This window comes from Microcebus murinus, chromosome 1, assembly GCF_040939455.1.
Source record: "Microcebus murinus isolate Inina chromosome 1, M.murinus_Inina_mat1.0, whole genome shotgun sequence".
Classification (NCBI taxonomy): domain Eukaryota; kingdom Metazoa; phylum Chordata; class Mammalia; order Primates; family Cheirogaleidae; genus Microcebus; species Microcebus murinus.
This window is the reverse complement of record NC_134104.1, coordinates 11,326,080-11,353,424: the sequence shown is the minus strand read 5'-3', so window position 1 is coordinate 11,353,424 and position 27,345 is coordinate 11,326,080. Positions and strand designations below refer to the sequence as shown.

The window sequence follows — 27,345 nt, the reverse complement described above, 5'->3', positions numbered from 1 at the left end:
TAATTCTAGTGCTCTTGGGAGGACCAGGAGGGAGGCTCACTTGAGCTCAGGAGTTCAAGACCAGAGAAGAGTGGAGGGTATCCAGTACACGGTGGCACATCGCATTTAGCTGAGGTTTATTTTTAAGAGTGCTGACCAAAGACTTTCTCTTCACAACCCCTTGTAGCTCAAAGCAGTTATAGACGCTACTCCTATGGGAAACGATATGCAAAAATTCCACTTTTGTGAAAAATGGACTTGGAGAAAGCTAATCACCACTGTATTAAGATTTGGTGGAAGGAGATTTATGGGATTAGGGGGAAGTCAGCTGAGCATGGTACACTGGGAGGAAGTATTAAAATCCCCGAGAGGAGGAAAGGGCTGGAACACCCTAAAGGACAGCACAATTAAAGCACCCAGATGACAATCCCCCTGCAAAGGGGTGGAAGGAGAAAGAGGAGTGCCACAGAGCACTGCTCAGAGGAGTGAAGGGTCTATTTTACAAAGTGGCAAGAGAAAAGACAATCCGCCTAGTAAATCCTCTTAGCAGGAGTCTAAAACCGCCGGTGTGGTTGAAGGCTGCTGAGTGATTAGGACTTTACCAGGGAAAAGTGAGAGAGGAGAAACGAGAGACAGGAATCTGCTCATAGATGCATCTGTGCTCACAGAAGAGACATGTCTGTTTCAGACCCGCCCACGATCTGAATGAACCTCACTTCTGTAATCGCAAAGAGCCCACTTGCTTCTAAATCTGCATGGTCAACATTCAGAATCCACCTCATCTGTACCAACAGGCAAGGAACCTTTACTTAAAGGCACTGACAATGCACCTCGCTGAGTCACTTGGAAATCCTGTAATGGTCTGTTAGAAAGTGAGAGTCAGTCACCGGATTTGCACACATGCAAGATAACATACAACATATTTCTCTCTCTGAAACTTCTCATGCATTCTCCTGCCCCCACCATGTGAAAGTGATAACTGGCATTTGCTATAATATTTTTTTAAAAAAAGGACTATAAAACAATGACAAAGAAGAGGATGGCGATCAGGAGAGTGGAAAACAAGGAAACGTGATACAGTAGGAAGCAGGTTCACTCCATCTGGCATATGGCGCCCCCCCACCCCTCCCATCTCCCCCGCCCCCGGAACCCCCAACTCTATCTCCGCCTTTCTCCATATGTATGCTCCTAATTTAGAGTGTTAATTCCTTTCCATTTTTTTTTCTGCGACAAGAGAGTATAATAAACAGTGGGTAAGAGAAGCATGACTCTTCCTAGGGTTGTGGGTGCCATGCAGTCTTCTCCAAATCAAAGCCAGAAGTTTCTGAAACCACCTATCATTTGAGAACTCCAATGTGTCATGGAACAAACCCAAACCCTAACCTTCAGGCTAATGAAATCACAAGAAATAAATGCACAGGAGATTTGCATGAAGGTGACTAAAATGAATAAACTATATCATGCCCCATTGGAAAGGATCGAAGAGCAGATGCTAACTTAGCTGAACTGACAATAAGTGAAGTGGTGATTAGCCATGGCGCGGTGGCTCGCTGACCTGGCAGCACCGTCAGAGAGCAGTCCGACTGAAGTCAGTAACCACGGTGTCAGGGCGGGAGGGAGACAAGGGTCTCCCAATGAGGTTCATGCCCTTCTCTCTGGGCAGACCAGCTAAAGAGACAACAGGGTGGCTAATAACACCGAATAATGTTGTTCTACATATCTCAGACAACCCGTGTGTCCTGGGTGATTCCGGAGACGGGAAAAGAAAGGACAGGCTAGGGACCCGAAAGGCAGGAAAGGCTTCAGGAAGGAGAAGGATTTAAACTGGCCCTGAAAGATGAATCAGATTGGAACCAGGAACTGAGGGATGCTAAAAGTCAGACCACCCCTGGGTCTATTCTGTTCAGAGAGTTCTGGTCAACTTGTGGTATGGAGGAAGACCTGCACCCCAATGTGTCAAAATTGCCTGGATGGTTTGTGTGTTTGTTCTTAATATCCGTGGCAGAGCCTGCCCCGAAACCCGCTGGATCGGCATCTCCAGGGACTGGGTCCAGGAATGTGTGTGCTTGTCACCACCAGGCCACTCTGATCCATCCAGCTAATCTAATCGCCCCGTCTCAAAGATGAAGACGCGGAGGCCCAGAGAAAGGATGGGATAGGCCCACGGGATGCATATTAACTCGCTTAGCAGGTGGATTTCCAACCCTTCCCCATCCCTTCCACACCAAGAGTGTGCTCTGAGACCCCACCTGCAGGGTAAAGCAGGTGTAACCCTAACGCCTCTCTTTGGCTGGGCCCTGTGTCCCCTACTGGGTCCAGGAGAGGGTTAGGGTGCATGGCAGCTTCTCTGCTTCATTGCTAATCACCCACTCATCTGGAAGACAAAGCAGCAGTTTGCTGTTCCACCTCTGGAATTAGACCATTTGTCCTTAGCAAGGTGGGGGATGGTTAAAAAAAATTGTTGATTTTACAGTTTTGCCTTCCCCCGTCTTTGCTTTGGCCTTAGCCACAGAACCAGCCCCAGCTGCAGACGCGCCGTCTCTGAGGAAGGGCTGCTCTCTCGCCCCTTGCTCCAAACCTCATTCCCTCACGGCTCTCGCTCTTAGCCAGTTTGTCAGCACAGCGGTTCCTTGCAAATGCTTCTTTTCCCCATTTTCAAAAGGATGTGTATCAACATGCAAATTCTGCTCTTTCAGCCAAAACTGGCAAACACGATCATGTTCCTAAATGTTCCAATGCCTCTCCTTGCTCCTCTCAATTTGTTACTATCCCAATCCCACCTCCAATTTCTTTCCAGGTGCCTTTGAATCCCTAAGCCAGACCGCAGTTAATTTTGGCCTCCTCCTCGCAATGCATCCTCCCCAGAGTCTTTGCGGCTCCCCGTCACCCAGCTGCACCCAAGCAAGCATCATCCACACCAACTCTCGGCTGCTTCTAGACAACCCAACCTTTCCTCAAGCTGCCCCATCCTTGAGACTGCTCCACCTCTTCTGTTTGCAAAGAGAGCTTTTTTACCTTCTGTTCCAAAGATGGATCATCTGGCCAGCTGGCCCTGTGCACAGCCTCTCTCTGTCCCTCTGTCCCCTGCACCAATGCCCTTTGCCACTGAAGTCCCATCAGCTTTGCCAGGACAGGGATCTCCGGCAAGGGACTGAGACCAAGCCTTACTTGGGGTTCAGAGATCATATTTGTCTCTTTTATCCTTCCTTCTCCTCGTTAGCACCGAAAACCTGTCAGTCAAACATCATGAAGCGCTACAGCACACCAGGCACTGAGCAAAGCCCTGCGATAGCTGGGAGGTCGCTGTGGCTCCATGAGTATTAGGGTCCAATACGACAGATTTAGGAGATTAGTTTTTAAAAAAAGACTTGCCTAAATAAGTGGATTGAAGAATGCAAGTGACTACAATTTTTTTTCTTTTTGTAAATGGAAGATTATCAGGATACAACAAGAGGTCATGTCACAAACTCTGGTGCCCAGGGAACTGGGTTGGTCACACACGAGGCCTTAGCTATAGAGCGTGGCTCCATTCATGGAATCCACATTTACTAAGCACCTTCTGTGTTGAAGGGCCCTTCCTGTCTGTAGAATAGCTGCCATCCAAGGCCTATAGGGTCACGGTGAAGGGGGTTAAATACCCAACAGGTAGGAAAAAGTTCCAGAGATCTGTTGTACAATGTTGTGAATATAGTTAATGCTACTGGACGGTATACTTTAAAATGGTTAAGAGCATAAACTTCAGGTATATGTTGTTGTTTTTTTTATTTTCTCTGTAGTTTCTTTTTTTTATTTCAGCAATTATGGGGGTACAGATTTTAAGGTTTCAATAAATGCCCTTTCCCCCCTTCCTCCCACAAGTCTGAGTTTCCAGCATGACTGTCCCCCAGATGGTGCACATCTCACTCATTATGTATGTATATACCCCCTTCCCCTCCCCCCTCCCACCTGCCCAATACACTATTACTGTAGTTCCTATGTGTCCACTTAGGTGCTGCTCAGTTAATACCAGTTTGCTGGTGAGTATATGTGGTACTTGTTTTTCCATTCTTGGGATACTTCACTTAGTAGTATGGGTTCCAGCTCTAACCAGGAAAATATAAGATGTGCTATATCACTGTTGTTTCTTAGAGCTGAATATGTTTTTTACAATTAAAAAAGCAACACACACACACAGGTTAATTCCAACACCCTCTTCCCTAAGGAAAACGAGCCCACTTTCCTGTGCACTTTGGCTCAGTGGCAGTGCCAGGAAAGGACCATTTCCCGGCAGCAGGACCAGCATAAAGGAGCCAACATGTGGGCCAGGGGCCCAGGCCTCTGGAGCAGGGACATTTGAGGTAGCTTCATCTGTGTGAGCCAACAAGAGACAGACAAGCCACCAAGCCCCACCTGCCCAGCCAGTCAAAACCCAACCGCAGCTCGGGGTCCCAGTGCCGGGCAAATACTAATCAAGGCTTTTTCAGTTCTTGTTTTGTGGAGAAGGCAGAAATGTCCTCTTCTTTATTTCTCTCCCAGAATTCCAATTGGTGTGTCTACTGCCCATTCCTTACAAGGAGCAGTTCTCTGCACTGATGGACTCTTGAGTGGGGTGGCCGGGGAGAGGCAGTCCTACACTTTAAGTGAGAAAAACACACAGAAAAGGTCTCTAAAACACAGTTGCCACGGTTAGCAGCCTTGCTTCATTCTTGAAATTTCATCTGGTGATGATGCACACATGAAATTTGGAGTTCATTTTTCAATTCATCTCATCTCTGCTGAAGACCTACTCTGGGCTCATGGACTGCATAAAAATTAGGATTTCAAATTGTCCCTTGCCTCTTTCGCTTCCTTTTTCTCACTGAGGACAAAAGATGGCTCGTGGCAGGGCCAGGTGCACAGGGACACCTCCCCTTGCGTCAGTCACACAGGGTCCCTTGCTTAGAAGGGCCCCGAAGAGCCTGGGTCAACACTAAGCTGTCACTGTCTTGAAATCCTTCATCAGTTTTAAACAAAAAGATCCCATATTTTCACTTTTCCACTGAGTCCTGCAACTTAGTAGCCAGTCCTGCTCTTGATAATGAGAGACTCCTCAAAGTGGTCTTCACAGTTTTCCATATTCCAGCCGTGAATCTGTTCACACTGTCACCACTTCCATGGCTGCTGTCACTTTTTTCCTGGTCATAACGGGAGAAGGCAGGAAAAAAATCACTTCTTAGGTTCTAACCCAAGATAAAATTTTTTCCTGTTAAAAATTACATTCCCGGGGTAGGGGGGGAGAGGAGGTGACACTTGTTACCTAAACATTTGTACACCCATAATATACTGAAATTTAAAAAAAAACTAAAAAAATAGTTTAAATCATAAAAAACAAAAAATTACATTCCCTTTAAAGTAACAACATGGGTCTTAAATAGGATACAGTATTTCAGTTTAATATACTAAAGCTTTAAAGAGAATTAGATTTCCCTATGAGTCTCACATATGCTAACATAAGGGAAGGGACGGCTAACAAAAGAAAACCACATTCACTCCTTAAAGCTCTTAAACATTTGGATTCCTACATAGCATGTGCTACCAACATCACCGCTAACGTGGCACAAAATAGACCTCCATTGCAAAGATCCCGATTCATTCACAAAAAACTAGGTAAGAAAGCAAGCGATCGACCCACCAATGTGTGCTGACAGCCTTCTCTCGCCCCACCCCCACTGTGAGATTTCAAAGGACAAAATATTTTTGTGAAAACAGCATTTGTTTGCTTTTTTTTTTTTTTTGAAGGGGTGAGCGTGAGGGATCTAAATCCATTCTAATATATTTCGAATATATTCATTATCATGCACTAAAAGCGAATTCCCATTTTGTGGTTCTCCAAGGAGAGTGACAGAGCCTTGTTTGTCGCAGCCCGGGGCATAAGCAGTCATTGTGTGGCTTAATTAGATATTCCCCGTGCTAGTGTGAGGGACATATGTCTATTCACTGTAACAAACACCGAGAGCGGCCGGCGCCTTCACGCCCTGCTATATGCAGATACAGGCGGACCAAGTGCGAGCTCTCCCAAGGACCTGCGGCCCCAGCCGCCCCGGCACCGTGGGCTGGCATTCACCGATTGGTTCCAGTTTATTAACAGCCTATGAACTTCTCATCTGCTCCCCGACTGGTGAGGACCGTCACCTGCAACTGCCAGGCCAGGGACAGCTTCTCCACTCCTCGGGATCCGGGCGGATCTAGGTCTGCGGGGCCCCATGCGCTGTGTTTTCCAGCACAAAGAGCAACGCATTTGGGGGTGCTGTAAGCCACAAGAGTGGAAAGGCAGATCAACTTGTGGGTGGTTCCAGGCAGGAAGGCCACCAAAAGCCACTCTGAGCTCAACTAGGCGTTGTTAATTTTCGAAGCTATAGAAACTCTTATAATTTTGATTTTTAAATATATAACTTCGAATTAATGGGAGCGGAGGGGTGATACTAAATGGGGACAAGTCTTGGCTCATGAATCAAAATATGAAAACCGGGGACGAAACCTAGAAGGTCCCTGGGTCTCCAACATTGTGTATCTTCTGTACGCGGCCTTGTGAGCCTGTGTCCCTAAGGCAGAGCCGAGTCCGACTTCTTTCAGCTGAGAAACCATTTTCATGAGGTTTTTTTTCCTGCCTTTTTTCCCCACTAGGGAAAAACATGGGCATGAGTTAGCTTAGGCTGTCATGACAAAGTGCCCCGCAAAGCGAGTGGCTTAAACAACAGGCATTTGTTGTCTCAGTTCTGTGAAATCAAGGTGTCAGCAGTGTCGGTTCCTTCTGCAAGGGAGAGATTAGTTCCAGGCCTCTCTCCCCCGCTTGTGGATGGTATTCCTCCAGTGTCTTCCAGAATCTTCTGTCCATGCATGTCTGTCTCTGTGTCCAAGTTTCCCCTTTTTATAAGGACACCAGCCATATTGGATCAGAGCCCACCCTAGCGACCCCATCTGACTTGCTTACCTCTGTAAAGGGGCCCTACCTCCGAATACAGTCACCTCCTGAGGGACTACAGATTAGGACTCCAACATGTCTTTTTGGGGGTGGGGGAACACAGTTCAACCCATATCATACTGTTTAAGGGACCTAACATGAAAGCACCCCTTACTCCAACCCCTACCCAGACTGGCAAGATATTAGGGTTTGTAGACATCGTGAAAATATGAAATTCTTTGATTTCCTATCAGCTGTTAGACGACAGCCACCATAGAGAGCCAATCCTGTACTCTGGCCGAATATCAACACTGACCTCTAAGATAATTGCAAAAGAGACCACTTTCAAACAGAGAGAGGTACTCTCTGTTTTTGTCTACTACTATTACATAGTCTACTATGTCTACGTAGTCTACTGCTGTTACACAGTCTACTACTGTGGTGGAATTTAACTCTCTAAGAATGCACCAATTCTATTTCAAAGAGAGTCAGAACTCAAAAAGACCTAAGAGAAGAGTTGAACCCCTTTGTGCAATGGATGTGAAGGCAAAATGGGCTGAGGCTACCCAGCTCGTTGGTGCCACAGTGAGATCTAGAATCCAGGTGGCGTTCACCTCCTCTGGGGGGTTCACAGAGTAGCATGAAATCTTGATGTCAGCTTTGAGGGAACCCCTCACGTTAAGCCCACAGAACCTGGGGAGACCCTAAGCATCCTTTATTTTCCTGATCGTGGGAAATCCCCAAATCCCCAGTCTGGATCTCTGAAGAAAAGCACATAGTCAGCATGCATCAGCACAATGCTTCTAGTACCTGGGCAGCTTTGGAATTAAGGCGCCGACAACAGAGGTCCACCTGTGTCAGCTGGGAGTTGATGCTCTGAGCTGTGTTCTTGGAGTCAGGCAGACCTGCCTTTGAACTCCAGCACCACTGTCTGCCAGCTGTGTACCTGGCCCTCACTACTTAGCCTCAGCTTCTGGAAAATTCCTACCTCTACCCGTGGTCATAAAGATGAGCATGGATAGCTCATACACGTTCCTTGATAACAAGCCAACACAGAGCTGGCCTTACAGAGGGTTGTTTTTGTTAGTTATTCCCCGCAGGCAGAAATGCACTGGTTGCACGGTGGGCCCAGAAACGGGAAGTTGTTTTTACACAAATTAAAACAAAACAAAACTTGATTTTCCTTTTGCCCAAAGCTATTTCAGAGAATAAATGCACAGGAAGCGGCTGTCTAGAGAGGTGTGTGCATGGTTTGTTTTCCTTCTCCCAGGTAGCACCTCATTCTACTCCCAGGGGCCATGGGCCAGCAGAGGCGACAGATAAGAGCAATGTCTGCATGCTGCCTGTGGGACCCCAGTGAGCCTCCTGTCCCCATCAGTCTTAGACAACCACTCTCTTAGGACAGGAGGAAACAGATGGAATCTTCATTGTGAAGATTCCGCCAGATGAAATAATTAGCCTGGCAGACAAACCCCGGTGTCCGAGAAGGATTCTGTGGTCCTCCCCTGGAATGTTTCTGTCCGAGTTTCCCATAATCACTCTATGAGGTCAGCAGCTCAAGTGACTATCACCCCAATATGGCAGGGGAGGAAACCAAGGCTCCTGAGGTCAAGAGATTTCCAGAGTCACATGGCAGAGCCAAGACCAGGACCACTGGCCTAGGCCTGCCCCCTCCACTGTTCCAGGCTGTTCCACACTGTCTCAACTGTGCCTAGGGGCCCAAAGCAGAGGAGCTTGAAAAACTGCCACTTACTGTTTTCAGGTATATTCCAAATATCTAAGAGACTTGTAGGGCCACTTTGTCTTTACTATTAATGATGGTGACAGGCGGCCACTTTCAGTCTCGTTAATGCAAAAGCAAAACAACTCTATGAATCTCTTAGACACCAGACAGGAAGCTAGGCAGCCCCCACATGAGGTTATTTCAGAGTTCCCTGGAGGTCCTCCAGCTCCTGTGTCCCCAATTATAATTTTTCAAACTTTTTATTTCCTTGGATGTCTCAAATCTCCATGGAGCTTAAATGCAAATGCTTATAGGGAAAAAAAGGCATAAGGAGCCTCCTCAGCCATTTATGTCTCTCTGTGAAGGAGTTGATTGAATTTACAAAGCAGAAAGACCCTACAGCGATCACAGGGCAACCCCTCATTTCATAGATGGGGAAACTGAGGCCCGCCGAGGTCATGGGCAAGGCAGAACTCGAGAAGTCTTTTCACTCTCAGTTTGGTGCAGTTTCTAGAAAACAAGGCCTCTCCCTGGGCCTCTTTCTAGGAACAGGTGTGGGAGCCCAGGGGACCAGCCCCAGCTGTGGCCAGGGAGCCACCTTCTGTCCCCGAGACTGGCAGATGTGGCAATGAGAGTAAGCCCTGCCTGTGGATCGGCTTCACGGGGCTGTTGAGTGAGTAGGCTGTGTGCGTAAAAAGCTTGGAACAGGGTCTGGCCAGACGCAACCACTGGACAAACATGTCTGCTCATCCCCCCAACAAATTAGAAATAGAGCTTCCTAGCAATAGAAGTTGACATTTTAAATAAGTCTCTATTCTCAGACACTTTGGGATCCCCAAAATTGCCCATGGCAAAGGGAGGAAGATTTTGTTCTCCTGGCAAATCCCTCTCCAACCATGTCTGGGCAGGAGCGATCGCTATCTTTGGTGGCCCCTGGGGGCTGGTGCTGTTCCTTTGGTGGCTCTGGGAAGTGGGCTGTCCTGTAGGTAGTTGGCAGCTAAACACCCTTGAAAATGAGGCAGTCCTCTACCTCTGGTGGAGGCAACAGAACCTTGGTTTTATTTATGGTTACAATGGGCCCAGACATAAGGTATTCCCCAGCATCCCTTGCAGCTAAGTACAGCCATGTGTCTAATAAGTTCTAGCCAAGAAGACATAGTGGAGAAGTTAGATAAACCTCCTGGGAAAGCAATGTAAAGGATGTTGATTTATCTCTGTGGCATGCTTCTTTACCCTCTGCCTTTTCCTCTTCCTACCACTTGGAATGCAGCCCTAATGGCTGGAGCTCCAGCAGCCATATGGACTGTGAGGTGACCTTGAGGGTGGAAGCCACACATTAAGATAGTGGAGCAAAAAGCTAGAAGGGCTCACCAGAGAAGTCCTGGCATTGCCTATCTCTGCATTTTCTTTACAAGAGAGAAGAAAAACAGCTCGTTTCAACTACTGTTATTTAGGGGTTTCCAGTTTATGCAAATAATAATTTTCCAATGTTTTATTTCCTTGGATGTCTCAAACATCCGTAGAGCTTAAATGCAAATACTTGTAGGAAAAAAAATGCAATGAGCATCCTTGGCCACGTACCTACGTGCGATACACCTACCTCTAATACTGATGCACCTAGTCCAACCCACTTCACCCGCCCAAAGGGGAAGAGAACCCTTCTCGTTGTGGCTGTGGGTGGGCCAGGCCCACGGAAACACTTTTACTAGTTAGGAAATGCACAGAAGAGTTATGCACAAAGGTTGGGGGCTGTCTCGATTTTATATTGCAGCCGAACAAACCATCTCCAAACTCGGTGGCATAAAACCACCATGTTTGTTATTTTTCCAGATCTGAGGGTCAGCGATTTGGAGCGGACACCCTGGGGATGGCTCCTCTCTGCTCCACGTGCTGGGTCGGAACATCTGAGACGGCTCCTTCGGATACTCCTGGTGCCTGAGCGAGGCTCAGTCAGGGTCACCCCTCTGTAACTGGCACAGATGGTTTGAGTAGATGGGGTTGGGGGGGGTCATACGTCTGAGGCCTTGGGTCACTTGGCTTTCCCTCACTATAGACTCAGGACGTCCCTCTCTCTCCATGTGGCCCCTGTAGCTGGGCTTCTGCAATGGCGGCTGGCTTCCAAAAACACATACGTGGAGGTTGCCAGACGTTCTTAAGGCTTAGGCCCAGAACAGACAAGGCTCCACTTCTATTGCATTCTGTGGACTAAAGTGTGTCACGCAGCCAGCCCGGGTGTGATTTGCAGGGGATTACACACAGGCATGAGAACTGGAGGCAGGGTGCGGAGGGCGGGGGGAGGGCTGTCTCTGGAGGCCAGCCACCTGCCGCTCCCGCCCTCCCATGGCCGAGTGGGTCAGCGTCCGCCTTGGCGTGGTGTCTCCCAAGAGCCGCATGCGGGAGTCCGGGTCTGCCAATCCTCCAGCATCAGCGCTGGACAAACGTGGATGGCACTGCCCAGCAAAGGATGGAAAATTCTCCTGGGTGCAAAAGTGAACAAAAGCTGTTTGCAGCACGCAAGCAATTGCTCAAGCCTGATAGCAGCCCCGGGGGAAGTCCGAAATGAGAAACCAGAGGCCGTCTGGTCTCCACGGACTCTTCATGGGGACTTGCGCATGTCCAGCAGAGGGAGGGGGATCTGACCACCCTGTGCGTCAGGCTGGAGTCACCTCTGTAGGATGTGGCGTACAGACTGGCTGTACACAAGCACCATCATCTGAGGCGGTGCAAGTAACACAGGAGAGAACGACAGTTCTCAATGGGGTCCTCCTCAAATAGGAAAAAGCAAATGGGGGTGGAGGAGGGTAACAAGGTCAGTTACTAGACCCACTAGGGATGCTTTGTTTCCCAAAGTCACAGATGCATCTATAAAAAGATATGCAGCTCTGGGAGGCCAAGGCGGGTGGATTGCTCAAGGTCAGGAGTTTGAAACCAGCCTGAGCAAGAGCGAGACCTCGTCTCTACTATAAATGGAAAGAAATTAATTGGCCAACTAATATATAGAAAAAATTAGCCGGGCATGGTGGCGCATGCCTGTAGTCCCTGTAGTAGCTACTCGGGATGCTGAGGCAGAAAGATTGCTTGAGCCCAGGAGTTGGAGGTTGCTGTGAGCTAGGCTGACGCCACAGTACTCACTCTAGCCTGGGCAACAGAGTGAGACTCTGTCTCAAAAAAAAAAAAAAAAAGATGTGCAGCAAAGATCTCTCTTTATGCAGCCAAACAGGCTGAAGGTAGTTAAGGAAATTGGTGGCTGGGGTTCATTCAGTCATTCAACAAGTACTTACCTAGGACTTTATATGTCCCAGGCACAGTCCTGGGCTCTGGGGACAAAAATATTTTAAATATAGTTTTAGGTAGGACAGAAAACAAATCTCAGGGGGAACAAAGTAGAGATGGTTAGGGGACCGGGGAAGGCAGATAAGAAGAATTTGGAGAAGAACCCTGGAGAAGTGTGAATAGTGCCAGGCTCTGCAGGGAAGGTGCTCCAAGGACAGGAAGCTTCGAGAGCCTCGGTGCTGAGGCAGGCTGAGGTTGGTGTTGCAGAAGGACCCGTGGGGCCTGTGGGGTTGGAGCAGGGTCACCGCAGGGCTGGAGGTGGAAGAGACTCAGGGACAAGGGGTCTGAGAGGCAAGCAGACCCCGCTATAGCCTCAGCCCCCCTCCCCTCCCCTGGGCCCCTCAAGCAAGGCCGCTGGACTTCTAATATGGCAGCTGCTTCCAAAAGCACAAAAACTCAGGCCAGGTTGGGGAGAGCCTTTGGGCCATTGGGTTTAATTCTGAGTGTGCAGGGAAGCCACTAAAAGCTTTCGAGGGAGGGGAAACAACCTGCCTGATTTACACTGTGCTCAAAATTGGGGCTGGGGTGGTTTTCTCCTGTGTCCATTGGAGGAAGCTTGCATATGGGTCATTTGTTCAGAAGAAAATAATAGCTGAAGGGTCAAGCCATGCTACTCCTAATATCATGGGACTGGAAGGAAGAGCGGAAATAAGGCCCCACGGCCTGTATCCTGTCCCTCTTCTCTCCCACCCCAGCTCTGCCCTGCACTGCAAGCCTTGTGCACATGCATGGGAGGTGGGCAAGCTCTGGGCAGACATGTCCCCTGGCCCTGTGTACGCCTCGCCCATGGAGAGGGACACAGTCAGACAAGGCCTGAGTGTGGCCTCTATCGTGTGGGACTCAGTGCAGGTGGCCTGAGTCAGGGTGTCCAGTGGCTGCTCCGGTTCAGACCGTGACTGCAGAGAACTGGAGATGTCGGGGCTTGACCATGATGCCATACATAACATGGTGGATGAATTAATTCCCCACTTGGCACAGAGTGTCCCACAGACGAGCAGCCACAGCGTAGCATCGACGTGGGCTGATATTTCCAACGTGCACGGCAGCCAGCTGAGAACAGCAAGGGTAGAAAGGGGAGCAATGTGGGAAATGTGTGTGCTCCGAGTGCACACACACTCGGCCAGGCTGGGGACCCGTTGACAGTGCAGTCCCGGGGGAGCCGGGGGAGGACAGGGAAGGACACTGGGCATGAACGGATGGAGGGCCTACAGAGTGGGTACCCATTGGGGTGTCGCCAGCTCATGATGCCTCCCTTTCTCTGGACTGCAGTCGGCTCGTATTATTAGGGCAATAAGATACAGAGAACCTCATTGGCCAGAAGTCCCCCAGGGGAAGCTCTGTGTTGGGCTGGGAGACAGGGCGAGTTGCAAGGGTCTGTGCAAATAACTCTCCTGAAGAGGGTGACCCCGTCAACTAAGGGCAAGGCGACAAGTTTGGGCGCTAGCGCTGGGAATGTGCTGAATCAATGTGTAGAACAAAGCAGAGGACAGCAGAGAGACTGGAAAGACGAAAGGATGGAAAGAGCAAAACTGAGAACTGGCAGCGGACGCCGGGGGAGACAGCGGCGAGTGCGGAGTCTGGGCTGTGTGTGGCGAGTGTGTTGTGTACACTGCAACCCTCCGGAGGCCCGTGACCGTGCCCTGAAGCCGCACTGCAGAGGGTGGGGTAGAGGCAGCATAAGGGGCATGTGTGTGACCGAGAAGAGCTGCACCCCGAGGGCATCCCAGGGGGCCTCTCCAGTGGCCCTCTCTGCCCATCGGGGTACCCCGGCTCCGAGCAGGCAGGCCTGGAACAGAGGAAACCAAGCAGAAGCCAGGGCAGGGTGGCCCAGCTGGCTGGACCCAAGCCCAGGGCAGGGAGACCTGGGAAGGTCCCGGCCTTGCCAGTAGCGCAGAGTCGATCCAGGCTGACACTCATTTCTGCGGCTCTCGGTGTGCCAGAATTCTAGACCTGGAGAGTGACAGCTGCCTCAACTCTCCCCTTTGACAAAGGGCACCCGAATCCTGCTTTCCTGGCAAGAGTCTAACAATGCAAGCAAGTCCCTGCTCTGTCAAAGCAAATGGAAATCTGCCCTAAGCACTCTGTGTAATTTAAATGGACCCACGGTTAAAATCGGGAAGGATTGGGGAGTTTAATAGTGGTCTTACTGCCCTTCTTGAGTGTTGCTAACAACAACATAATACTTCCTGCCCCTCACTCGGAGACAAGCAGCTGCCATGCGCCAGGATAGTAAAGGTCACACTAGGGGACCAGGAGCATGAAATTGGCCCTGCCCTTCACCCCGTGTGACATGGGAAGCAGTGCCAGTTGCCACAGCTGCACCCCTCTCCCTCCCAAGGGTGGGGGGAGCTAGTGCAATGGGCGGCCAAGCCCACCCCCGGGAGATTCGAGAACACTCTGGCATTCCAGCACCACTGGGCTGGACTGTACCACCCTGGCAAGAAAGCTTGGGTGATGGAGAGATGATCATTCCACGAAATTACTGGGAAGACTTTTTCTGATCAAAGAGCTGTGGGTCTCCAATCCTGTACGCACATTAACACGTGTGATGAGCACAAGGCAAGAGGCATGGCATGAAAGACACGGAGAACATTCTTCCCTATCTGTCTTAGCCTGGGCCCTGCATCCGTATTGGGCTGGCCCCTGACTCTCTCTGGGCCTCAGTTTCCTCGCCTGCAAATGGGCAGTTGCCCTCTCAGCCTTATAGGGATTCTGCAAGGCTAAAAAGGAGATAGCAGATTTGAAAGTGGTTTGCGAAAAACACCCCCATCACAGCCGGTTAGAGTCCACAGAGCGTGTGGCTCGGAGCAAGCTCTGCCCTGCACAGCACCTTGTGGGGCAATCTCAGGTTGCAACATTTCTGAAAACACGTTCTGACTGATTGTTGACAGACCAGAGGAAGGCAATGTACTGGTGTCTCAACCCTTCTAGGAACTGCTTTTGAAAACAGAAGACTGCAGGGAGGGTGCCTGCCATGGTGGCTGTGGCTGGGGGGGGAGGGGTTCCCTGCATTACCCCTCCATTCTTCCAACCTCCTCACCTGTCCATCCCTCCTGTTCCCATTCTCTACGGTCCGTCCCTCCTCCCCTGACTCCACCCTCTGCTTGTCTCCTTCTCAAATCCCCCACCCTCTCATCCTTTCTGCTTGTCAAATGCCCCTCCAAGATGCCTCAGCTGCAAGCAACCTCTCCTTCACCCAAACTTTGAGAGTAACGCCTTGTTGTCCCCATAACTGTGGTCCTCAGAGCACCAGCAGCAGCAGTAGCACCTGGGCACTTGATCAAAACAAAGAATTTCAAGCTCCACCTGGACCCACTGAACTGGACTCCAGACTTTGCATTTTAACGAGGTCCAGGGTGCTTGGTGTGCTCTGGGCCATAGCAGCTCTGCTTACCTCCCCTGCTGCCCCACATGTAGGCTTCTCCCTTTGTCCACGCCACTGCTGGGCTCTTCTGGGCAACCTGCTGTTGCTGGGCAGGTGTTCACACAGGCACACTTCATATCCTCCAGCAGATCACACATCACTAGAAGGCAGGGAGCCCTCGCTTTCTCCCAGGGCCTGGCACAGGGCTGTGTACACAGAGAGCAATCTGTGGACTCTAGTTGGTCAGTCTAGATTCTTCGTCTTCACTCATTCATTCAAGTCTTTATTGAGCACTGATTCAGGGGCCCGCCCTGTCCAAGGCACTGGGGATCCAGCCAAGAACAGGACTTCCTTGGAACATACTCTCTAGAGCAGAGAAACAGACACATCTAAATAAGCAGGCAAGCAGGTGACCAGGTGGTTCTAGCTGCTACTAAGTGCCAAGAAGAAAATTGAGCAGGGAGGACACTGCAGAGTAACCAGTGGGCAGCAGGCCTCTTTAGGGGCTCTCATCTTCACTAAGACCTCAGCAATGTCTGGGCGGAAGCTTCCAGGCAGAAGGAACAGTGGAGTCAAAGTCCCCACAGAAGGACGGGCTTGGCCCATGTTCCCAGCACATGTCTTCTTCTTCACCCTCCACATCTCATCCGTCCAGCCCCGGGGCAGGACAAATCCCAGGTCTCAGGCTCAACCATCTGAACCTGTCCCCCTTGTCAACACACAGCCCTCCCATGATGTAGGGTGGTGGCCTCTGTTCATTTCCTCATCCTTTTGTCTGAAGGTGACTTTGCACTTTCTTTAAGCACAGCTGAATTCTCCATCGAATAGCTGTATGCCCGAGTGACATGGATATGGGAAGAGGGCTTCTTTTAAAGTCCAGTTTCCTTATCCTTTTGGGACCAGGTGCAATCATCTAAGTGCTACTTGAAGTGTAGTCCTCTACCTGGCATTGGCTTCATCAGGGAGCTTATAACAAACATAGAATCTCAGGCCCCACTCAAACCAAACCAGAATCTGCATTTTAACAAGACCCCTGGGTAATCTGACCTGGAGCAGAGTTCTGCCTCCAGACTCTGTCCCTGAAAACCACCAATCAAGCTACACAGAGCAGCCAACATGGTGGTGGGCCAGACACCCATCTGACCCTTGCTACTAAAAGCAGCTTGATGTAGGTATAAATATATGTATGACCTTCATTGACAGAGGAGTTAACTCAGGCACAGGGAGGTTAAGGAACCTGCCCAAGGTCATAAACTTGGATGTGGCAAGGCTGGGTTTGAGCCCTGAGGGTCTCGGCACGGAGCCTGTGCTCTAATTCCTAAGAGGAGTCAGGCAGAGGCTGTATTCGCTTCCTGGGACTGCCGTAAACAAGTCCCACAAGCTGGGTGGACTTGAACCACAGACATTTATTGTCTCACAGTTCTGGACACCAGAATTCCAAGATCAAGGTGTTGGCGGGGTTGGTTCCTTGTGAGGCTGTGAGGGAGAGTCTGCTCTAGCTTTTGGGGGTAGCTGGCAGTCTTTGGTGTCACTTGGCTTGTAGAAACACCACTAGGATCTCTGCGTTTGTCTTCACGTTTGTGTCAGTGTCTGTCCAAAGTTCCCTCTTTTTAAAGAACACCAGTAGTATTGGATGGGGGGGGCCCACCCGGGGGGGCCCACCTTAATGACCTCATCTTAACTAACTACATCTGCAACAGCCCTACGTCCAAATAAGTCACATTCGGAGGTGCGTGGGTTAGAACTTTAAACATGAATTTTTTGGAGGACACAATCAACTCATAACAAAGGTTAATAAAGTGATAATAACAGCTAACACTGTATCCATGCATTGTGCTCTGTGCCTTCCACATAGCAACTCATTCAATCTCCACCACAAGCCTATAAGTTCTATTTTCATCCTTGTTTTGCAGAGGGAAGAAACTGAGGCACTGACAGGTTAAGTGTCTTGTCCCAAGTCACACAGCTAATAAGTGAGGGAGCCAGGGTTTAATCTGGCTTTGAGCACCACTGCTCTCTCTGATCATGTTTAGGGTAATACTGAGCTCGCATCCGTATAATTTCTCTAGCAAGTGGTTGCTGGATTTTGGTTCATTGTGTCCAAGGCAGCAGTTCTGAAACAGGGCCATGTGGGTGGAGCCTCCACAGCATTCAGGGGCTAGAAGGGGCTAGAAAACCCCATATGCCTGATGCAGAGAAACCATGCACTTAAAGCAAACCCAATTGGGACACTGCTTTAGTCTGAATGAAAGCCATAAACCAAGTGTTCTTTTGTGGTGCTTGGCACATATCAAATATGCAATAAATATTAGCTACTGTTATCATTTTACTGAGATATTGTTATGTGCCAGGCTCTAGGCAGGACCTCTTACTTACATTTCCTTCTAAGCTTCATAACAACCTTAGGAGATGAAAAATACTGTCCCCATTTTATAGATGAGGAAACTGAGGCTCAAATGAGTATAGCCACCTTTTATCCCCAATCCAGGGATCAGGAGTCTTCTTTGTAAGGCATAAACAGGCTGAGCTTTTGAGTAGAAAAGCCCTGAAATATTTCAGCAGAGGAGATTTGCATGTTTAACTCAAAGAGTCTTCACCATTGAGTTAACATTTCCAGGTCAGAGCGCCTTGGAGGCAGGAAGGCGGTGGCCTCCGCGCCCCGGTCTCCTTAACTGCACCCCGGGGAAGTCTGAGCACTGCCTTTCTTTCCCCCGGTGGTCTAATCTGGAGTCAGATCCAGCCGCCAGCTTTGACACGCTGGGCAACACGGGACCGGGAGCCAAGAGGAAAACAACAGGTGAGCTTGTGAACAGTCCCCTTCTGTGCCTTGGGCAGGGTGTCTGCCCGGCAACTGCGGGGCTGCACTGACTTCCAGAAGCTTCTGCCTCTGCAGGTGTTTTAGGAACTTGGCCTCAGCGCTTCAGTGACCCATATTTTATTACCTTTCAGGTTTCTATAATTCATCATTCACTCCTTTCTGAAGACCTCGAATGAAAGTTTAGCAGCTCAGCGCCCCGGCCTCTCTCCATTCTCTCCGCAAACACATCGGCCTGTTTGTTCTCTTTCATCCCTGCTCTTCCTGTTGCATTCTGCCCGTTCAATGGGGAAAGAGTGAAACCGGATGGCTGGACCCAGTGCGGGGGAAATGACTTCAGAGCCACCTTTGTTTCCCCTCATTCCTTTGAGCACACTTGGCCCCGCGTCTCTATGAAAGGGCTTGTTTGAACCATTTGGAACATCTAGCCAGTGAGAGATGCTGCAGCCAGAATCGCTCACATCTTTTCAGGCTGCCTGAGACTCTGGGTTAAACTGCCAAATTTTTGCAACAAAACTAACCATGACATTGGACATTGTGTTATAAATTAGCCACAGCCTTCCAAGCAAATTGTCTCTTTTCATTGTATCAGTGTAAGCCTTTGGAACATTTGGCTTTAGCTACTAACTTCAGGGAGGCTCAGAGAATATTTTTGTTCTGCCCCAAACCAACCCTTCAGACACCAAGTTGCATGTGTTAATATACATATCTTAATTCACAGTTATTTTTTTTATCACACTCGCTCAGAGGATCTGTTAGTTATATTCCATGTCTTTGCCTAAAATTCTACCAATGTGCTAATAAGTTTTGATGTGGCAGAAACTATCTTCAATCATCTTTGACACAAAAAGATGTGCTTCTCTTTTTATAATGCATTTCACAATGATTATTTGAAGTTTCTTTTAAAGAATAGTCCTATTCGGATATACAGTGAGAGGTATTAAAATGCATTTTTAAGGCCGGGCATGGTGGCTCACGCCTGTAATCCTAGCACTTTGAGAGGCCAAGGCGGGCGGATTGCTCAAGGTCAGGAGTTCGAAACCAGCCTGAGCGAGACCCCGTCTCTACCAAAAATAGAAATAAATTAATTGACCAACTAAAAATATATATACAAAAAATTAGCCAGGCATGGTGGTGCATGCCTGTAGTCCCAGCTACTCGGGAGGCTGAGGCAGTAGGATCGCTGAGCCCCGGAGATTGAGGTTGCTGTGAGCCAAGCTGACACCATGGCACTCACTCTAGCCTGGGCAACAAAGTGAGACTCTTTCTCCAAAAAAATAAAATAAAATAAAATAAAATGCATTTTTATAGAGTCCTAGTGATGTATGGACTTTTAGTGTTTGGTGCTCTCAGAAACAATAAAAATTTCTATTTCTGTTAGGTCATCCTGAGTTTGGGGGGTGAAAAAAGCATGTGCCCATCTCTTTGAGCTATGTCACCAATAGCTAAATCAAGCTTTTGATATTAAAAAGAACCAATCCTCCCAAAATAAACAGATGCTGTCTAACTTCTTTTTCCTATTTTTTTTTCCTTTTAACTTTCTTCCACAAAAAAACAAACACATGTCGTAGGACAAATTTGGAATCAGAAATAATCTTAAGTAGCAAACTTTATTAAAATAAGGCCAAATAACATTTATTGAAAATAAAATAAACCTTACAATATTTGTAAAATACATCTACCACATTTGATAATCTTCTATAAGCAGAAGACAGAATACTGTATTATCGCCTATGTCCTTTCAGATTGCAAATAAAAACCTCTGTGATAACTATATAGCTTTCAAACAACATCATAAGTTATAGCTATAAATACTGTGTCCATTTGTAACAACTTGTTTAACTTGTATTCTCTTTGGAAAATGAACAAAATTCCTATTCTTTCACATTTTCCCAGCAGTAATCTTTATTAAACCTGAACTGTTTCTAAGTGTGACTTAGATTCTGACAAACTGGTCCCCAAGTGAGATGGAACCAAGTGTCTCAGAAGAGTTCCTCTCCGTCCAAGAATAACTACCACAAGCTACTCCAACTTCTTGTCCCCATTATCTCCCTCCACCACTACTCCCCTCTACCTAGAAAAGAGAAATTCAGAAAGAAGCTAGGGCCCCTCTCTGTAGCTTCTCTGCCTTTTGTGTTCCAGACAGTGTCATATTTGGATGGGTTGGGAGATCCTGCTACAGGGCAAGCATTGGACGTGGCTGCCACTTCTTATTAAAAAAAAAGGCATGAATGTCAATTCTTAGTGAGTAATTTAAACTTCCAAAGAATTTGACCTTCATAGAAGAAAGTAGCACTTTAAAACATGAACTTCATTTTTCCATTGCAGGCCTAAGCTCTAGCCAGTTTAAACAGCAAGTTTTAGCAAAGACGACCTTTTACACTTAGCTGGCCTTCTGCGAGAGGACAGTCTCTTGGGGGACAACAGAGGGCTTTGCAACGGCACAGCAGCCTGTCTCTGTGCCTACAGAGGAGATGGAAGGTGCCGCATTCAAAACACACTTACACATCACTGAGGTTTCGAGTTTCCAGTGTCTGCCATTTGCAAGGTTGGAGCTTCTTGACCTAAAGCAAGGGAGGGAGGCAGGGTTGGGAGAGACTCAAGGAAAAGGAAGCCCGACACACACACCTCCTCAGGGTGAAAGGAGTCACCAACACACACACACACACACAAGCCCCTTTAGGCAAAGACAAGAGCGGTTGTTATGGCAGATGCAAGTGGCTCCCCAAGTATGTCCTGAATGTGGGAGGCCACAGCAGCTGCCTCCCCTTGAGACAGCCCCGGGAGCCCCTGCCAGCAGCCACGGTGACTCGCCAGCCCTTGCCAGCTGTCACACTTTGCATGCCGCTGCAGCTTCAGCCCAGCACAAGGGACCATCCAAGTCACCAGCTCCAACGAGCAGCAAATCCTGTGCCCATGCTGGGTCCGTATGGCCACCCAGACTCTCTTGTGGGGCCCTCCACCGAGGGCACTTAAATACACACTGACCAGCATGTCCAATTGACAGTGTCCTTGGCCAGGGCGGAGAGGAGTTCTCCTCCAAGGAGGAGGAGATGAGGTGAGACCAAGGGCTAAAAGGAACCCTCAGGGCCACCCACAGTAAAGAGGGGATATTTTGGGGGGAAATAGCAGTGTGTGTGTTTCCATCTCTTTGATTTCTGAGCACCCCTACTTGTGGCTGGGAAATGTGAGGGTGCAATTTAGGCAGCTCTGGGTGAGGCATTAGGTTCTGTCTTCCTCATCCACTTTCTCTTCCTGCTGGCAGGAGAAGGTCCCCGGACACCTTGGATGTGGGCAGAGGAAGCTGGAGGTCACCAGGGCCCGTCCCAAACTGGCACCTCAGCTACAGGACAGAAGGGTCCTGAGCGTGAGGGTGGGCACGGCCAAGGAGGTTGGTGCAGGGCTCCTGGTGGCAGGACTCTGGGACCCCTCTTTTCAGCAACATGGCTGGAACCCATCAATTTGTCAGTACTGGCTTGGCCTAGGATGGCCCCTCCATGATTACACCCAGTCCCCAACCCTCCTCCATCATGACCCCCTCCTGGGCTTCCCAGAAGTCTGGTCCAGCTGGAGGGAGTCCAGGAGGCCAGTTGTTGGGGGTACAGTTCTGCCTCTTCTGTCTGAGGGCACCCAGCAATCTCCTACCCTGGGGGGGGGGTAGACAAAGCCTCGCTTTTACCATGTACAGCAGGGATCAAAAATGCACAGCTCACCAGGGGTCCTGTGAGAACCAATTGAAAACAGCAAAATGATTAGAGAGGTGTTAAACATAATTGCTTGAAACTTCCAAGGCTGCTTCCTTGGTCTCCCCCCCCCCCACCTTCCTGTCCAGTACGGTTCTGCTTGGGGACTCACCTCTTTCCTGCCAAGAACCCCTTCTCTCTCCGAAGCAGGGCCCCTATCACCATGTCAGGCCAGGCCCTTCTGAGGGTTGGGGGTCCTATCAGGTTCCTTCCCTCCCTATAGAACCTATAGGAAATGCTTGGGTTTGAACACTATAGGGGGTCTACACAGTTAAGGGATGAGCCCGAGAGCTAGTGGAGATTTCAGACCCATCCTTAGATACTTCCTGGACACACACAGGAGGTGCGAGGCAATGTGCTGGGCTTTGGGAGGATGCAGAAATGAACAGGTGGTCCCTGCCCTCAAAATAATAATAGCCAAATGTAGACATGGTACCCACATAATACAGCCGAGGCTATGGAGAAACGCTACCAATGGTTTGCCAGGCATGCTAAAAGGAGGAATATGAGAAATCACCAAGGCTTCCAGAAGAAGGTAAGGTTGGCGCTGCACCCAAGGCACAGGCAGGATGTTACAGGCAGAGCTGCAGGTTGGAAGCAGAGACCAGAGTGAACCTAGGGAACAAATGAGGAAGAAAACAAAAACAAAGCAGCCCTAAAATCAGCAGGCATAGCCAATGGGCTCCTAGAACAGAAACCACTTCCCATGGTGGACAGACCCTTCAACAGTGTCTCTCTTCTCAGACCAGACAGCCCTCAGATGGAGGAAGCTCATTTTTTGTGTGCATTACACTCTAAGTCAGCATTGTCCAGTGGAACTTTCTGTGATGATGGAAATGTTCTATTTCTGTGCTGTCCAGTAGATAGCCACTAGCCCCTGTGACTACTAAGCACCTGAACCAAGGCTAGTGCAACTGGAGAACTCAATTTTTAACTTAATTTTAATTAATTTTCATTTCAACAGCCAATTGTGGCTAGTGGCTACCATATTGGATAGTAGAGGTTTAAATACCAAAAGGTCCTTTTCCCCCGGGACATGCCACCATGCTCTGATGACAACTTGCAGTAGTATGCACTGATGTTGGCAGTAGAAAACGTCCATAGCCACCAAGTAATGCTGTTTTATTTGGGAAAGAAAAAGATTCGGTCCCATCCTCAACAGATAGAACTACATAGGTGTGTTGTTTTATTTTGTTTCTGATAAGAGGCCAATTTCTGAGTGAGTTTTGCTTAACCAAGAGTAGAGTTTCTGATAGAATGAACACAATTTCCTTTTGGGGAGAAGAGAAACTCCACCCCAAGGGCTCCTTTGTCCATAAAAACCTTTCAATCAGAGGGATTAAGGGGAGGAGAGAGTGGCAGGGAGTAGCCATTCTAATGCTATGGTCATTTAGCCCAGAAATTTAATTCTCTGAACCTGGCAGGAAATCATGTATTTTTTTTTTAAGTTCCATGCTAGCATATTCACAAATGCTTCCAAAAGATGGAAGCAACTCAAGTGTCCATCCACGGATGAATGGATAAACAAAATGTGGTATATCCATACAATGGAATATTATTCAGCCTTAACAAGGAAGAACATTCTGATACATGTTACAACACAGATTCACCTTGAAGACGTTATGCTAAGTGAAACCAGTCGCTAAAAGACAAACATTGTATGATGCTACTTAAGTGAGGTCTCTATAGGAACCTACTTGAGCAGAACAAATACACAGAGACAGAACAGAAAGGCAGTTGCCGGGAGCAGGGGCAGGGAGATGGGAGGTTTTTAATGCCCAGGGTTTCAGGCACGCAATATGAAGAGTGTTCTGGAGTTTGTTTGCACAGCAACGTAAGTGTATTTAACACTGCTGAACTGAACTCTAAAAAATTATTAAGATGGTAAATTTTATGCTATGAATATCTGATCACAATTTTCTTAAAAAAACAACCTATGTATTAAAAAGAAAAGTTGAGGCAGAGAGGAGCTGGAGGGAGGCACAGGAGGCTCAGCCTGAGCAATGCCACCAGTCCTCCTGGAACAGCCACACTTCGGCCCTGTCCTGCGACACTGGCACAGGCGCTCACAATGACCCCCTTGAGCGGTGCCAGCCGCACCTCCGCGCCGGCCGCGGCGCAGGCAGCCAATGAACGCACGCCTGCGCCCGGCCGCGCGCCTCCATTGGCTGCGTCCCGCCGCCCGCGGCCCCGCAGGTTCCCAAGCCGGGTTTAAAGGGGTCGGGCGCGGGCCCGGGCCCCACCATCGGCTCCCCGCGCGCAGGTCCGCGGGGAGGGGCGGCCTGCCAACGGCCCACCCCGGGGCGTTGCTGAAGGACGCCCTCGGCCGCCCCCGGGGCCCCCCAGATGTACTATGCGGTTTCCCAGGCGCGTGTGAACGCGGCCCCCGGGACCATGCTGCGGCCACAGCGGCCCGGCGACTTGCAGCTCGGGGCCTCCCTCTACGAGTTGGTGGGCTACCGGCAGCCGTCCTCCTCCTCCTCTTCCTCCTCCTCCACTTCCTCCTCCTCCACGACGGCGCCCCTCCTCCCCAAGGCTGCTCGCGAGAAGCCGGAGGCGCCGGCCGAGCCGCCAGGCACCGGGCTGGGGTCCGGCGCGCACGCGGGCGGCAGCGCCCGGGCGGACGCCAAGGAGGAGCAGCAGCAGCAGCTGCGGCGCAAGATCAACAGCCGCGAGCGGAAGCGCATGCAGGACCTGAACCTGGCCATGGACGCGCTGCGCGAGGTCATCCTGCCCTACTCGGCGGCGCACTGCCAGGGCGCGCCGGGCCGCAAGCTCTCCAAGATCGCCACGCTGCTGCTCGCCCGCAACTACATCCTGCTGCTGGGCAGCTCGCTGCAGGAGCTGCGCCGCGCGCTGGGCGAGGGCGCCGGGCCCGCCGCGCCGCGCCTGCTGCTGGCCGGCCTGCCCCTGCTCGCCGCCGCTCCCGGCTCCGTGCTGCTGGCGCCCGGCGCCGTGGGACCCCCGGACGCGCTGCGCCCCGCCAAGTACCTGTCGCTGGCTCTGGACGAGCCGCCGTGCGGCCAGTTCGCGCTCCCCGGCGGCGGCGCGGGCGGCCCTGGCCTGTGCACCTGCGCCGTGTGCAAGTTCCCGCACCTGGTCCCCGCCGGCCTGGGTCTGGCCGCTGTGCAGGCGCAGTTCTCCAAGTGAGGACCGGCCAGGCCCGGGCGCGACCTCGGCCAGGCCTCCCGCAGCGCAGCTTCTCCGCGCTCCTGCGCCCTGCGTCCAGGGACAGCGGGGCCGAAAAAGGAGGGCATTGCGAACCTTCTGGCCCAGAGGAAGGGACTGTCGGGCGCCCCCTTCCCTGCCCCCATCCCTGGAAAGTTAAAGTGACCGGAGCAGATGTTCGATGCCGCTCTGGGCTATTTGGGGTTCTGGGTCGCTTCCAGCTGCTTTGGGGCAGAGAGTGAGAGACCCCCTCACTCCCACCCTGTGAATCTCTCTCGCCGTCCCTGGTGTCGCGCGCTTCGTGGGGCTGGTGTGGATTTTAGGGCGCCATGCGGTGGGTTTGATTCGCCCTAGGTGTGGAGAGAGACCAGCCCCGAGGGCGACTTCCCGGGACCAAAGCACGTCGCTCCCAGGCCGAGGGACCGCGCTTAAACGGCGGCGGGGCGGCGGGGTGGTTCTTTCCCTTTCCCCAGCCGGAGGCCACAGGCACCCTTGTTCCGGCCGGCCAAGCCCTGCCAGAGGAGGCTGCCGGACCTCAAGAGGCTGAGAAAGACCAGTTAGTCGGTGCACACCACCCGGGACGTGGCAGAAGGAAGGACCCTCGGCGGCCAAACGGCTGGGGTCGCGGTGCGGTGGGTGGGGGCGCTGACAGCACCAGGGTCGTTGGGCGTGGTGGGTTGGGAAGTCGGTCGGCTTTTGGTGACCGGCTGTTCAGAGCGCTATTTTCGAGACTCGCGTGATCTGGCGTTTTTGTTACGAAGAATAGTCGCTCAAATCCTGGGCTCTTCTTAGAAAGGCAACTTAGAACTCGAGAGTCACCTTTTCGTCTCCCTTTCCCCAAGGTAGCGTAACCAACATTTGAGCTTGCTTAAAACAAAACCCAACCACCTTTCACGGCAACGGTGTTCCCGATTTACTAAAACAGGTAACAAGGCATTCGCAGTCGCCTGTCCAGTCAAGATCGCTAATTAACGCTCTCATTAAAAGGCGCGGAGAAGGACCTGGGGCCCCAAACCGCCAGCAGCTCAGCGCATCCAGCGGCGGTGGCGACAGCGGGGACCGCGAGTTCCTCAGCGCGCAGGGTCCCTTGACCAGCGCTGCGCAGGTCCTCCTTCTCTCCGCAGGTCCCCCTCCTCTCCGCTTGGCAGTTGGAGAACTACTTAGGTGGCCGGGTTTTGATTTGTTACAGGCATTAACACATTACGTTACCCAAGATTATTATGATATTCCAGCAGCTTGCGTTGATTTTTATGTTTAAGGTTTTTGGTTGTTGGCAGTAGCCGAATTTAACTGGCATTTTATTTTATCTCTCTAACTTTGTTTCCTCGCATTGTACAGAATCAACAAAATAAAACATTTAAAGTCTGATTTTCACATTTTTCGTCTATTTGTTAATTTTAAAAGTCCTGGTACCCTAGTGGATTCAGAACCTTGGGTTGAAAGTTAGTAGTTAAATGACTGGGGTTCCACATTTTAATAACTGAATTCCGAATTTGTAACGTAATCTGATGAACAGGCAGCTGTAGTTCAAGTTCAGGCATCAACTGGGAAATGTGAGGACTGTGGGTGAGTGCGTGGGTGGGTCAGAGAAGCAACGGAGTTCAAATCCAGGAATTAGTTCTTAGACAAGCTTCGAGGATAGGTCTCTTTTACCTACAGCTTCTCCCCCTAAAAAAGGGTTAAGCAATACCTTTATCATATAATTATTTTATATCTCAACATCTTTCTCAGAAACCCACCTTTTCTATCTTAAAGGGCAGAAGCTTAAACAGCCTTGCACAAGTATAAGCTTCCCTCTGCCCACTGCCAAGCTGAAATAAGGTTGGGGTTGTCTCCTTTGAAATTATGACTTTGGATGTCATTTCATTCTTTTTAAGAAGAAAAGAAAGCTCTTCCTGTCCTATTGGTGATGTTAAGAAGAATTTGGAATGTTGACTTGCTCACGTGCGATATTGAAATATTTCACAGTTATTAATGAAATCCAACCACTGTTTAAATGTAGGGGAGTAGTGGAGGAGCAGTGTGTCCTCTTTGATCAGAGGAAAATTAAAACCCAGATGAGGTGACTTAGTCAATTTTATCCACATTGGTTTATCTAAGGCATGTATATACATTTAGGGGAAATGAACACTCACTTTGGGAACAGGTGGTGGAAGATTAAATTGCGACTCCCCCCCCCCCTTCGTGGCTGTATCTGTTTCCTTAAGGGGGAGGTAGGAGAGGACATGAGAGAAAGTAGCTCTGTGCACCAACCCATTCCAGGCAAGGATTTCTCCTTCTTCCTATACTCTGCCACCAGCA

General features: G+C 50.0%; 1 protein-coding gene and 1 long non-coding RNA gene across 2 annotated transcripts; both read left to right on the top strand.

The window, feature by feature from the left end:
- The first annotated feature begins 17,234 nt into the window (after positions 1-17,234).
- On the top strand, positions 17,235-18,744 carry LOC142871472 (uncharacterized). Its single transcript, XR_012919727.1, has 3 exons — positions 17,235-17,256; positions 17,936-18,115; positions 18,268-18,744. It is a non-coding gene; the product is annotated as an uncharacterized LOC142871472 (long non-coding RNA).
- Positions 18,745-24,123: 5,379 nt separating this feature from the next.
- On the top strand, positions 24,124-26,409 carry OLIG1 (oligodendrocyte transcription factor 1). Its single transcript, XM_012780861.3, has one exon. The coding sequence runs from the start codon at positions 24,223-24,225 to the stop codon at positions 25,024-25,026; it is 804 nt and encodes a 267-aa protein (XP_012636315.2). The 5' UTR covers positions 24,124-24,222; the 3' UTR covers positions 25,027-26,409.
- The last annotated feature ends 936 nt before the right edge of the window (positions 26,410-27,345 follow it).

What these genes read in the sequence shown, in the direction of transcription:
- OLIG1 (XM_012780861.3), top strand. Translation starts at nt 24,223, where the DNA reads ATGTACTATGCGGTTTCCCAGGCGCGTGTGAACGCGGCCCCCGGGACC.